The following is a 14,104-nucleotide window of genomic DNA, read 5'->3' on the forward strand; positions in this document are numbered from 1 at the left end:
GGCTTGAGTGAATTTAAAAGGAGAGGTTCTCTTTTACAAGGTTTTAATGTAGAGCACTTTTTTACTTTTGATACTTATAAACTTTTAAAACCAGATTTTTTTTTTTTACTTTCTACTTAAGTAGTATTTTGCTGTATAACTTTTACTTTTACTTGAGTAATAGGTGTGGTGCCTATATTTTTAGTCAAGTATGAAAACTGAGAACTTCTTCCTCAACTGCACATTTGCAAAGCTCACCATGTCCACAGACGTGGCACTGACACCCAAACTTATCCCATCTGCATACCCTCTGAGCCGAGTGTGTTTTGTCAATTTACCCTTCATTTCCTTCACTGTGATGAAGTCACTTAATAAGACGACACAGACGTAGAGATCATGGATTTGGCAATTTCTCCTTTTTTTTTTTTTTTTTTTTTAAATCGGTGCCACGCGTGACTGCTAATCGTAGCTGTTGCTATATACATGCCTGACAGGTACTGCAGCCATTTTGGCTCCTGACAGGAGCATCAGAAAGGCAGCAAAGCGGACAGAATCATTACTGTTTCACATTAATTGTGTCGGGCTCTGACCTTGTAGACCAAGTCCTGAAAATGCTCGGTGACCACGGTGAATGACTTTCCACTCATGGCGAAATGGTAATGCTCCAGTGGTTTGAGGTCTTCATCGGGGTCGGGGTCTTCCTCACCCATGCCGATCTGGACCACCTGAGAGGGGTACGTCATTAATCAAAGGTCTAGCTCAGTCTTAATTAACTGTGATTTAAATGGATAACAAATATGATTGCATCATTCTGCCTGTCCTGTCAATAAAAAAATAAATATCATAGCCTAGATGTGGCATATAATCAACTACACTTTATGTAAAGGATAAAAGGTTATAGATTTATATTCCCAGGGGTTGGAGGGGGGTGGGGTTCGGGGCCAAAAAACATGACTCCCTTACTATATTTATATTTTATTAACCAGGAATTCACAGCATTTAAATGACGTTTTAACCACGGTGGTTAAATTCCATGATTCTTTACAGAGGGTTATTTCCAGCGTTGCTGCTCAATTCATCAGTGTGATTGAGGTCACTGTGTGTCAGTACAGTACTCTCTTGTTCTCCAGCATGCAACATTCTTCAGCCCGGAGACAAAGACACTCAGTTTATCCCCCGTGCTGCTTCTGTTACGCGCCGGCTGCCCGTGTTCAGTCCAGTCATCGTGTGGACTGAGGTGGACAGGAGCGAGGTCACATGGGGAGCCGGGGGCTGGCTAACCTCGAACGGAGCGGCGTCAGAGTCATGCAGGCCGGGCTCATCCATGTAGTGCCACTCGATTCTGGCGGGCTGGCCGTCCGCCGGGGGCAGCGCCTCTGCGATGATCACTCTGTCCTGCGGCGGTATCATACCACAGTCCCGTGCTACTGATACTGCGGTCAGTATGTTGTCACCTGAAGGGCGTGGTAAGGGTTGTGTGCAAGTTAGGGTGTTTTTTCCCCCCCAGAGTCACCAGACCAGGATAACAACCTCAAAAGTTTACTGTGCAGCCAATGACAGTATTAGACACACGGGATTAGCTGAGATTTACCGACCTGTCACCATCACAGATCGAATGTTGGCGTGCCTGAGCTGCTCCAGCACCATCGGTGTCTCCGCCTTCAGCTTGTTCTGCATGATGATTAAGCCAAGGAACTCCATGTTGTTCTCAACCAGGTCCCTGTGGAACAGAAAAGGACATAGATGGGAATGAATTAAAAAAAATATGGATTTACGCAGCAACTAATGGGAAGTAAAAGAACAAAGAACTCACAGTGGCCACAACAGCCAGCTCATGAAAGGAGAGGGCAGCTAAGGGATCGTGGGACCATGGGGTCCTGAACAGGAATGACTTCCCCAAAGGGGCCTTTTGGTGGGGCTGGGGAGGCGGTGTGGACAGCACCTGCTGATGTTCTGCATTTTGTGCCAGGTGAGTCTGGACTCCAGGTGTCTGTGGGCCAGGGCAATGACCCGGAAGCCCAGCTTGGTGTAATTCTCCAGAACCTGAGAGAAGTTCCCAGGTACTGCAACGGCAGAAGGAAAAAAAAAAACACGAAAATGGCTTCACTGATGATGACATGAGGAATGCGAACGGACAGGAAATCTGAAAATCCAGAAAGGCAAAGCAAGGCAAAAAATGTTATTGTTATGTTGACAGGAACAGAACAAAGGCAAGAGCCACGTGCTGACCTTTTAAATATAGTCATTTTGAAATATACATGTTCATGCGGACAAACAGCTATTGAACAGGCAAGTTGGGAGAGGCTAAGATAGCAGAAGCATGTCTTGCAATGTATCCCTGCCAGAGGCACCAGAACAAAGCCTGACCTGTTTCTCGTCTGCAGAGGCTGGCCACCACTTCTGGCGCCCCCTTCAGGTAGGCATCCATATGCTTCTCGCCCAGCCGCCGGGCCACCACGCTCATCCGCTGCAGCGCCGACGAGAAAGGGAACTGGCGCAAGATTCCGATCTCGTAGGACAGCTGGCGAAGCGTTGGGCAACAGTGTCAGTGCTCACGCAAACAGAAAATAATGCATGATAGATGCAATCTAAGTGGGCATACTCACAGACAGCTCATTCAGCTCCTGAAAAACAGAAGAGCCCAGACAAGCAAAAGTATGTCAAGACAGCCATACTGGAAATCCACATATCAAACATACAGCACTGCGCAAAGGTCTTAGGCTGTCAATCAAAATGTTTAAAGCTATTTATCTTCGTAGTAAATGTATATTTGCCCAGAAAAGGGCACAATTTAACATTATAATATATGCATATTAACAGTAACAAAACAAACAAACAAACAAGAATTTCTTCTGTTCTCCAAAAAGTTCCTGATATCTCGCTGGAGGGCTGGATTTTGGTTCTCATTCCATGTATTTGCTAAATTTCCCCATCAGCTCAATTAATTATTTAACTTAATTTGTTAAATAACTCAAGGAGGTATTGCGTAGCCACAGAAAATGGGGTAGCAATTGAGCAAAAAAAGGACTACATGGTGTATTGGATGGTCGACACAAAACATACTGGGGTGATTTTGGCAGAGGTTTTTAAACGGCTAAGCAGACACACTTTGACAGACATAAAATCATAGTTTTACACCAACATGGAGGTCATTTCGACACTCTCTGGAGACAAGCAACTGACGTGATACTGCATCTCATAAATCATAATCACCCATTTTCAAAAGACCATGATACCAATTCAGATGAGCAAAAAATGATCCCTTGCTGAAGAGCTATCTTACATAAGTGTCTTCAAACCCATACGTTGCTATGCTTTTAGATAATATAGATTAGATCGGCCCTTATTTACTTATTTACATGGTCTGGTTAAAGTTAAAACACTTTAGACTACTGAGTAACATACAGCATTCCACTACAGTAACTATATAACATGAAACGTACAGTAGATGTGAATTCTAGTGGACCAGACCATTGCATGTGCAGGTAGGGGGATTGGGGAACGCAGGGGCACCAATCAGTTACACAGAAGGTGGAAGACTTTCCAAGCGTTACCATTTCATGCTCCGGGGGTGTAGCTGGCTGGGGAAGCACCTGCCTGGGCGGCCGAACCACCGTGGGTGTGATTTGGTTGTGGAGAGACGTCTCTTCCTCTGTGGCTTCCTGAAGGAGCTGAGAGCCACAGACAAAAGCTTTTAGGTAGACTAGAAGACCCCTCTCCTCTAACTTTCCACTGCACCCAGCTCTTCCTGTACAGGTGCCACAGCACTGGGCAGGGGGGCAATAACACATTCCGCAGAGGAATTTCCTACAAAAACAAAACCTCAAAATTCCATCTCTACTTTCTCCGGAAAAAGGAAGCAATAATGGAATAAAATTAGCCAGTGGTCATGTTTATTTATAGATAGTATCATATATAGTATTTGGCAGAGGTAGATCGTTCAGGTCCAGAAAGTGAAATCCAGACCAAAATTTTGTTTCAACCAACTACTTGCGTATAAAGAGTCATAGTCACAGAGTACTTAGCTGGTTGGTTGAAACAAAATCTTGGTCTGGATTTTTACTTTCTGGACCTGGGCTATCCACCTCTGGTATTTGGACAGAACAATGACAACCTAACCAGAATTCACGTCATTGCTTCATAGAGGAAGCAGAACATGGGCCTACCCAGCCTGTGGCCTCAAACATCTTGAGATCCAGGGGGTCTCCTGAGAGTTGTCCATTGATGTTAGTCAGAGAGTGACAGGTGGCCATGCAAACCACAAAGGGGGATGTCACCAGGGTCTCCTGGCAGACATTGACCTCTGACAGGCAGAAACTGCAGGGACCAATAAGGACGGTAAGCACTCAAGGACTTGGGTTGACATAGGCTCATTGTCTCATGTTGCCATAAACGAGAATTATGTTGTTCCGCTGTGCAAGAAACTTAACGTGAAGAGCATCAGTAAAAAGAATTGGTACCTACATTGTTAACTATAAGCAAGTGGCTTTGAATAGAAAATATCGGATAAGTAGCTAAATTAACAGACAAACAAGAGCGCTAAAGAGAAACCAGGAAGGTTGTACTTCGACAGACTTTGTGGTCTTACCTGCCTGACTCAGCCCGCTGGATCCCCCACAAGTCCAGGCCATCTTCCGTAAGTGTACCTGTCTGTGACCAAACCCAACCAAGGCCATGTTACCCTGAGGCCATTGGCTTTTACAGCCCAGCCAATCCACTTGAGCTATGCTATAATCTCTTGATTGCTGCTTACTGTGTTTCATAAATCAAGAATTCTTGCCAGAAAATGACATCAGAACCGAACACATCTGTCAGAACACCATATCTTAATCTGATCACGATAATCTTCTACTGCTACAGCTTAGTGATTTTGTACAATTAGATAAAGCAGAAAGAGTTTCCTCCACAGAGATTATGATGACAGGTGGGTTGCATTTGGGTTTAGTTAGAGGACAAGCAGCCTTCCTCCTGGCCTTACCTTGTCAAAGCAAACCAGGTTCAGTTGCCCACAGATGTTGATCCTCTGGGGACTGATGCAGAAGATGCCAATATGCTTCAGACGCCGCTGGGCATACACGATGCCGGCCGTCATGGCAGCTGGCAGCGCAGGGGGCACCGTGATAGTGATTATGTCCAGCGATTCAGTGATGATGGTTCTAGCTGGCACCTGGGGAGTTTGGGCTGTGTTTGAGTGACGTCCCATCGATGGGGAAGGTTGACATCTTATTTTCCAAACTCCCCGATAATAATATAGGATACCTTGTTCAGGATGCTGAGAACGATGGAGTAGATGAAGCCGATCGCAGCCACACCCACCAGGCACAGCAAGAAGAGGTAGGCATCATGGTACAGCTTGAAATCAGTGGGCTTGGGGTACAGAATGGAGCGGACAAGCTGGCCCTTAGCAGTACTGAAGCCTAGGAGAGAGACACGAAGCATCACCATCATCAATACCTTCATCGTGTTCATCTTCACCATCACCACCTGAGGATCAGCACATATTCATCATCATAATCTTTATAACATCATCACCACCATCAACGTCAACAGCACAAACACCCTCATCATCATCATCACCTTCAACGTCATCCACATACACACTATCGCCATCATCACCAACACCTTCTTAATCGTGATCATCTTAATCGCACCATCACCACCATCACGATCAACACATACTCCATTAGCATCACAATCTTTAACACACATCGCCACCTTCATCATCAACATCACCACCATCAACAGCACATAAACCATCATCATCGTCATCATCATTAACAACATTATCCACATACACAACTTCATCATCATCATCATCATCAAGGAACACTAACCAGTCCTGACCACCACAGCCTTGACCAGCTCTCCAGAGTAGAATCGAGTCTGAATGACCAAAGTGCCACAGAACAATGTGTGCCTCTTCTGCTCTTCTGTGCTGTAGACAGCGTCCACCTCCAGCCCCATCAGGCCCTGCCCAGGGTTCGGCAAATTGGTCTTGGTAACGGGAACACTCTCACCTAGCACCAGAAACAGGAAGGACACTTAAAACACGTAACATGACCTTCAGTATCTCTTATTGGTCGAGGATGGAGAGTGGTTGGGAACAGAGCCAAAGGAGGAAAGAGAGGTGATTGCAATTATCCATACTGATATGTTCTAGCTTTCTCTTATTCTCTATTTTGTGTATAGCAACATGTTCTGTTTTATTTCTCAACAACCTGAACCAATCATTGAGTGGGTAATTTGGAGCAGTCCTGGGACATAGGAGATTTTCCTTTTCTGGTTATGAGAACGAAACATTTGAATACATTTTAGGAACGTTAGAACAATGGACCTTGTTGTTTATCTGAAATTTGCGGAAATATTTCAAACCACGGAACCAGAGAAACACTTATTTTCGAACATGAGTCATCACCACAAGACATATTTAGTCTCGGAAAAAAAAATAAATGAATGCGATGAGTATGTGTGAGGTTGTTGCCGTCCCAATCACCTGTGAGCATGCTCTCATTGACAATGCAGGTGCCACTGACCAGCACCGCATCGCACGGCATGATTGCCCCATTGTTAGGGATGATCATCACATCCCCAGGCACAAGATCCGTGGACATCATCTCCTCAATCTCTGTGGACACAGAACGCCCCAGATGGTGCTCTGTAAACTCCTGCAGATCATCGTCTTCACAAATACAGTACTGTGCAAACGTCTGGGGCAGTCAAAGAAAATGCTTAAAGCTATTTATCAGGGTAAGTAAGTCCATATTTTCTCAGCAAAAAAGACATCATTAGAAAATATGCAAATTGAGGCTATCACAATAAAAACTAAAACGAATTGCTCCTGTTCTCCATAAAGTAACTGGTATCTTGTTGGACAGCTAGAAGAACACTGCGTTGGTTGGCAAACCTCTCCTCACGGGCACCTCAGCCATTTCATGTATTCGTTAAATTTCACCTCCAACTCCACCTCCAATTTAATTAGTGAACTCAATGAGGTATTGAGTAGCTAAATAAGAGACAGCGGTTCAGTCAACAAATACATAGGTTTTGAAATAGCTGACATATTTTGACAGACATAAATCGTTTAAATTTAAAAATCATTTTCTTTCACTGCAAGAGGCTTCTGCACAGTACTGTTCACGGCTCAGTATTCAAACTAATTTCAACAACATCATGAGTCTTACTTTCATGGGTGAGCTATACCCAAATCAGACTGCTTAAACAGTCTTCAGACTTCTCTACTGAACATTAATGAAAAGTTCTTGTAACCGCCTACAGTTCCTGATATGTTTTTGGTGTCTCATACATATTTAATGTGAGAGGCGGATTTCACACTTACCATTATTAGCTCTGACCACAGAGACTCGGACCACACTGTGAGAGGCAACCATGTCGTGCAGCATGACATATTGCTGAAACAACACAATGCAGTGTTTCAGAAGAAAGATATCGACCGCTGCCGAACAACCATAGATCTATTTTAGTCCTGTTTGTAATAGGTAGAACTCACAACACCATGCACCTAGTTAAATAACTGCAAAACAACCCCACCCCCTTCCGAAAACACTGCTAACGCGATGCATTTGCTAATGCTAACCTTTTTGATAGTGTAGAGGGAGGTAGCTATTGAAACAAGAGACATAAAAACTATGGCTGCAGCATAGTAGTAATATTCCTCAAAGCCCCAAAGGATTACACTGAAGAACTGGAATATGTAGAACGGATTCAGCACCTGGGAGAGACAAGGACGGTTAATGAGGCAAACAGGCAACATACTTTACGCTTTTAGTCAAAATGTTTGTAAGAGTATATTTTCATATTATATTCATGTTGGGATCATTAATCTTTAATTATTAAACAGGAAATCTCTGATATTGCAACATACTGGAACATATGCATCACTTTACTTCCTTAAAGTTTATTTCCAGAAGAAGAACAGTTTGCTAATCAACGTTCTCATCTTTGCCATCATAATGTTACCTACCTCTTTAATGAGAAGTTTAAAAACTGAGGGTACTTTCACATCAATTTCATTCACCCCAAAAAACAACCTCCTGTCCAAACACACACACACAATAAATGTTACTGTATGTACATTTAATTTGAATTCACTCATCCAACAGAGCTAAGTGTACCTGAGGCTGACATTGTAGCTTAATATGCTAATAACCGTGAGCATTTAAATGTATCCATCCATCCATCTGGCACAACCAACTACACAGTCTAGCATGAGAGCAAAGCTGGCACCTGTCTGCGGTCCCCTGGGGGCCAGTGACAGACATGGGCTCATACGCACATCGGGCAATTTAAAGACGATAAATTGCCCAACTAAATGTATTTTATTTCCTTGTGGGAGGAAACCATAGTATGTGTATGTTTGTGCCCAGCAATGAGTGGGCATGATGTTAGAAGATGATAATAATAATAATAATAATAATAATAATAATAATAATAATAATGTGACAAGACCCTGCACTGAAAAAGCCGTTATGTATGGTTAGATTATCATAATTATCATTATTATTGTTGTTGTTCTGTTGTTCTTAATAGAAGTAATAATAATAGCAATGATGATGACAATTACAATAATAATGATTATAATAATATTGGTGATGGATGGACAGATGGATGGATGAATGGATGGATGGAATAATAAGAGTGTAACGTCAGTTCAGCAGTGACATAACACCAAGGGAACTTGCAGAGCTGTAGGCCGCCCACAGACCTGTAGTCCTGCATGTGCTTGGTCAGCCCCGCACTGTGCTCAGAGTGAATAGCCGAGCAGGTCACATTCAGGTCCTCCAGGCCTCTGTAACACGCACACGCCATTATTACAGGCTCAGTGTGTGCTGCTTCCTTACCAGACACCAGCAACCCTAACAGTATGTACAGATCATGATTACCAGCGGTTAACGAAAGACCAAACATTTGGGGTGAAAATCGGAGATCCCAAGAACAATGATTTATAAATGAACGTAAAATTGTAATTTCAAAAATCACATGAAGAATTATATAAATACACACACACACACACACACAAAGACATACACTCACACACACACACACACATATATATACTGTATATGTATATTATACACTCTCACACACACACACACACACACACACATATGTATATTATTATATACACACACAAATATACACGCATGCACACACAGAAGGTAAGTCATCTTAAATCTTACTTCAACACTTCAAAATTCTGGATCATATCATTCCAGAAATAAGTTGTACTGTGCAGTGTGAAGTAGCGTATCTGAGAGGAAAAGACATAAGACAATTTCAGCAAGCAACAAATGCTGACATGGAGATATAGTGCATTTTGCTGTATGGTGGGAGTGAGATGGTCACCATCAGGCTGGTGTGCTAAAATGGGGGTCGAGACTGGCAATGTGGCCCCCACTTTTGATGTTGGGACATTTTCTACCTCTACCAGATGCTGACTGGGTTGCATCCCAATGGGGTCGTGCTTGGAATGGCCATTTGTGACAGCTGTCTGAGAGTCAAGCTTGTTGAAAGGCTTCTTCCCCGGAGCCAGCATCCACTGAACCCGAGCTCGGAACCATCTCTTAAACTCGTCCTGGGACAGACCGGTTCATGGGATTTAATTTAGAAGCCTCAACAACATGTCATGTAATGAAACGAACAATTTCATACTTCAGTTACTCGAACAATCATTTTATAGAATTAAATAGGTCAATTAATTCACGATTTTGGCGTGATTTCAGATCCTTAACCACTGCGCCACCTGCTGTGCAGATCTAGTTCATGCCGCACGCTCCCCCCACCACACTGAGTGGTATGCTCCGTCTCTACAGAAGTCACACATACCGTGGTCCTGAGCAGCACCATATCAGCGTCCCCAATGGTGGCCCGAGAGCATGTGGCCCGGAGGAGCCAATGAGGCATCCAGTAGAGCGGAAGCAGCAGGAAGCCGCCCGTGCCGACGGCACCCAGGCCCACCAAGAACAGCTTCCAGCGGCACATCCGGTAGCCTGAGATCTCCTGGGGGAACCAGGGAGACGCCGCACAGCGTGTGAGTCTCAGGAACTCTCCGAAATAATGGATTTTATGAATGAAAAGGTCTGGAATTATGCAGGCAGCTATAATTATACAGCTCTGGAAAAAAATTAAGAGACCACTCGACATTTTTAAAAAAATCTGTATTTTTAAATCCTGGTTTAACCCTGACTCATCTGGCTGAAGGCTACGTTGCCAGAGAGGCTGCATCCTGGCTTAAAGTTTCTAAGACAGCATGACACAAGAACAAGGTGAAGCAAGAGAAACTGGGTACGACCATAAACCAGCCGGGTGGAGGGCAGAAGCAACATTCTAATGCCAGAGATGCCAGAGATGCCCATCAACTTATCTCGCAGTGCCTCATAAATCGGAGGATGACCTCGAATGACATTCAAAAATAATGTGAAACATTAAACGCAGGTGTGAAGTGCACTGCTAGGACAGCTCATAACAGGCTCCTAGAAGCAGGACTGAAGACCCATAACACAAGAAGAAGCCCTTCATCAAGGAGAAGCATGGAAACAGGATTTGAAACATTCTACACAGCCGCATACCCATAAATTTTATTCCAGAGCTGTATGCTACTAACATAATTGTTGCTTAACTGTGTAGGCAAATGACTCAATGGGAAGCACTTTTTCATCGTTATCTTGCACTGGAGATTCAAATCCCACATTTGACTTCACCTTCGCTCACCTACGTTTAGCCCCGACCACCTTAAACCCGGCGAGTTATCCAGTTAAGCAACAAACCCCGCTTCGTGATACAGGCCCCCTGCTCTGTGTGTGGAGTTTGCTTGTTCTCTCAGTGGCGTTCCTCCCCCAGTCTAAAGACATGCAGATAAAGCTAAGCAGGGTCTGAAAATTGCTTGCAGTGCATGATTGGCTATGGGCCCGTCGATAGACTGGCATCCCATCCTGTTTGCCCTTGGGACGAAACCTACCCATTTTATAATAACCCTAAATTTTTACCTCACAACAAGAGTTCTAGTTCAATAAGAAGTTTACCGCTGTGTCGTCAGTAAGTCGGTGTTCAGACGGGGTCAGTCACACTGTGTGTGGCTCAGCAAGTTAAGCCTCTGTGTATGTGTGTCATCAAAAGGTCACAAGGTCGAGTCCTACCCTCAGCAGAATGGTCATATTTACCTAAGGCCCTTAAGCAAGGCTGGATAAATAGCCTGACCCTGTACTCAACCCATATGTGTATATGTGTGTGTCTCAAAGGAGAGTAAGATGGGAAAAGCAGCATTCCAACATGCTCGCGCAAAAGGCCCATGAAGAATCACTTCAGTTCAAATTCAACCCAATTATCGACTCATTCTTCAGCTCACAATTTTGTCCAAAGGCAAACTCATCTTTTCATATAGCTCCTTAAATACATGTTTTAAATTGGATATAGCAGTGTTTCCCAATCCGGTCCTCGGATTGGGAAGCAAAAATGTGGACCGTCTGGCAGGGAGTTGGGAGGGTGCAAAAACATGGACCGACTGTGGGTCCCCGAGGACCAGATTGGGAAACACTGTTCTATTGGGGTGCACTGAGCAGCTGAGAGAAGTCAGACTCACCATCTCATCTTCTTGGCCTTGGTTGATGACCTTGTGGTCCTCCTCCATCATAGTGGGCCTTCCTGATGACACTGTGCACTCCTGAGCAGAAGAAACGGAATTCATAGAAGATGGTCCTGAATAGAGCTGTCGCATCACCAAAATGATTGCCTTGATACTGATACCCCTTTAAGTAGCACGATACTGTTACTACAACGATACCAATACAGAAAAAAACGTTAAGTGTTGTTCATGGTAAATTCTGCACTTATGTCACCGAGTCATATCACTGAAATTAAAACAGTTAAGATCGAACTCTTCTAGTGATTAAGTAACGTTAAGGACTAAGCATAGAAATCACAAGATTTAAAGGTTAAACAAACAGCAAATAAGAGCCAACTGTAACAGATAAGAGAGCACTGGGGGCTACAGGGGAGGGGGGTCAGTATGGATGTGATTGGTTATATGGATTTTGAAGGATGTCGTGCTGACAAATGAGAAAAAAAAAAGACGAGCATGCAGAATTGTAAAACTTATTGCCGCAATCAAACTCATTACCATAACAAAGGAGAGTTACATGCCCATAAAGGTAACAGCAGTTTCTGCTACGTTCTTCCATTCATCTGCTCAATATACACATTAAAAAAGCATATTATACTTGATTATCTAGTTGCTTGAAACACAGTGTAGCATAATAACCTGTAGGCACAGATACTAGTTTGATGATGTTAGCGTAGCATAACATAGTTGAATTTGCTTGCAAATATAACGTTAGTGATGTCTGTAGTAGTGCAATTAGTACTTATACTAAAGAAAGGTAATAACGAACAGCTTTGAAAAGTGGGGTACCACGGTATACAGTAACACTACTCCTTAATATCTGATCCTCTCAAACGTGTTCAACAGGAACACAGTGCGGGTCCAGGAACGACACGGTCGTCAAGAAAAATCGGACATTCTCCATCCCTCTGTTGAAATGGGGCCGTTACATAAAAGATGATCTACTTCTTCGAGAAATTTACTGAGCAGAATTCCACGTCAGTTACTGCATGAACATCCAGGATTTGTCATGAACCCAAGAATGGATGTGAGTTATGAAGTATGTTGAAGCGGCATTTTCAAGACGCTGTAGCCAAGCACACAGAAACAACATTTCTATTCCTTTTTAAAAAGCTTTGAAAAAAGCCGATTGTTTGGGTGGCATAGTAGGGTATCCATCACTACACTCTGAGTGAGACCAGATAAGTTCTGTTATGACAGAGCAAAAGCAGACACTGCAGTATTTATGAGGAAAGGCGTCCTCTCTGATTATATATAGATCATAAAACATAAATAAACACAGCAGGTAGTGACTGGAAGCCATTTTAGAGGATTTCCGGGGCAAAGCATGTCATTATTCATCCGACCCGAGAAATGCCGAAGATATTAAACCGCCGCGATATATATTAAACACGGCGGGAGGTCATTAATCTATTTTCCAACCGAGCTCCAAGCACAAAATATTTGCCCGTCCTCAGTGGACCTGGAGGTGCGCATGACGGAACAGGTTGGCGGGGCCGATCGGCACACGGAAACGCCTCTCGTGGCTCCCGCGCCTCAGGAAATTCTCGTGGGGGAGGGGGGGGGGGATGACGCAGGAAGAGCCCATCCCTACCCGCCAGCCGCCGGCGCTGGCCAATCAGGAGAGCGCTTAAGGAGTCGTCGACAGGTCCTGCTTCTACTGGATCACATTCCGCGGGAGGCCCCCAACTTTCGGGAGAGCAACCCACAGGGGTTCAATTATCAATGTTGGGACAGAGGTGAGGCGTGGTGGGGGGGGGAGGGGTTCAAGTTGACATAATTATGTTCATCCCAATTACCCTCCCAGTCCTATCCCATCCCTGCCAGGTCGAAAAGAATGTTTCCTTTTTCCTGTAATCACATCCAGAATAGCAGCCAACAGTAGGAGCAGAAAACCCAAGGACTCCAAAGTCCCCCACTGCTCGGAATGGAACGGTCAGATCCTGGTGGGAACCATTCATAAATGGGGCATGGGGCTCACCCCTTCTGCTGAACATGCGCCTGAGCCAAAGCAGTTTAATATTAATCTCATCTCCACTATAGAGGCATCAGGCAAATAATTGAACGTAGATATAAAAATACCAGATCAGCCACACACATTTTGATGCTGTTTTCCGGCCTCAAAGTCACACTTCATCTCACAACGTCCTTATACATCTATACATACCCTTAACCGCTTAAGCTTGAAGCCCCATATCAGAAATCACAGTTCACAAGGCCAGGAGCACCTTGGACAGGATGCCATTTCATATCCACCCCCATAGATCTAGAAGCATAACATCTTATATAATGGAGCTAAATAAAGGTCATCATGCACGGTTAAAGATCTACTTTTATTAAGCTGTATCACATGAAATGTTACAAGCTGGCCAAATGTTTCTTTGGCTGCTTTGCGATGCATTCTCTGAGTCCCTCCACAACGAGGCAGCCATCATCTTAAATCAGGCTTGTCTGTTACATCCATACAGGAGCAAACATGCAAACTCTACA

General features: G+C 44.0%; 1 protein-coding gene across 6 annotated transcripts in view; it reads right to left on the reverse strand.

Moving 5' to 3' along the window:
• The window catches only part of LOC111836632 (polyamine-transporting ATPase 13A3-like), a 36,666-nt gene that overhangs the window by 12,670 nt on the left and 9,892 nt on the right, over window positions 1–14,104 (reverse strand). For 5 of the 6 annotated variants that reach the window (XM_023798087.2, XM_023798086.2, XM_023798085.2 and 2 more), the window contains exons 3-23: window positions 11,576–11,656; window positions 9,823–9,996; window positions 9,419–9,571; window positions 9,177–9,247; window positions 8,702–8,785; window positions 7,961–8,030; window positions 7,574–7,708; window positions 7,316–7,388; window positions 6,473–6,604; window positions 5,814–5,996; window positions 5,239–5,396; window positions 4,958–5,146; window positions 4,568–4,629; window positions 4,146–4,296; window positions 3,534–3,650; window positions 2,586–2,603; window positions 2,347–2,500; window positions 1,922–2,042; window positions 1,575–1,699; window positions 1,261–1,433; window positions 570–704 (exon numbers count right to left, since the gene is read on the reverse strand). In XM_023798087.2, the coding sequence (XP_023653855.1) occupies window positions 570–704; window positions 1,261–1,433; window positions 1,575–1,699; window positions 1,922–2,042; window positions 2,347–2,500; window positions 2,586–2,603; window positions 3,534–3,650; window positions 4,146–4,296; window positions 4,568–4,629; window positions 4,958–5,146; window positions 5,239–5,396; window positions 5,814–5,996; window positions 6,473–6,604; window positions 7,316–7,388; window positions 7,574–7,708; window positions 7,961–8,030; window positions 8,702–8,785; window positions 9,177–9,247; window positions 9,419–9,571; window positions 9,823–9,996; window positions 11,576–11,626 (2,529 nt within the window). In that variant the 5' untranslated portion in view covers window positions 11,627–11,656. Of the gene's footprint in view, window positions 1–569; window positions 705–1,260; window positions 1,434–1,574; window positions 1,700–1,921; window positions 2,043–2,346; window positions 2,501–2,585; window positions 2,604–3,533; window positions 3,651–4,145; window positions 4,297–4,567; window positions 4,630–4,957; window positions 5,147–5,238; window positions 5,397–5,813; window positions 5,997–6,472; window positions 6,605–7,315; window positions 7,389–7,573; window positions 7,709–7,960; window positions 8,031–8,701; window positions 8,786–9,176; window positions 9,248–9,418; window positions 9,572–9,822; window positions 9,997–11,575; window positions 11,657–14,104 lie in introns of those variants that run through there. The other variant, XM_023798088.2, reaches the window with a different exon arrangement.

Source organism: Paramormyrops kingsleyae, chromosome 21 (genome assembly GCF_048594095.1).
Source record: "Paramormyrops kingsleyae isolate MSU_618 chromosome 21, PKINGS_0.4, whole genome shotgun sequence".
Classification (NCBI taxonomy): Eukaryota; Metazoa; Chordata; class Actinopteri; order Osteoglossiformes; family Mormyridae; genus Paramormyrops; species Paramormyrops kingsleyae.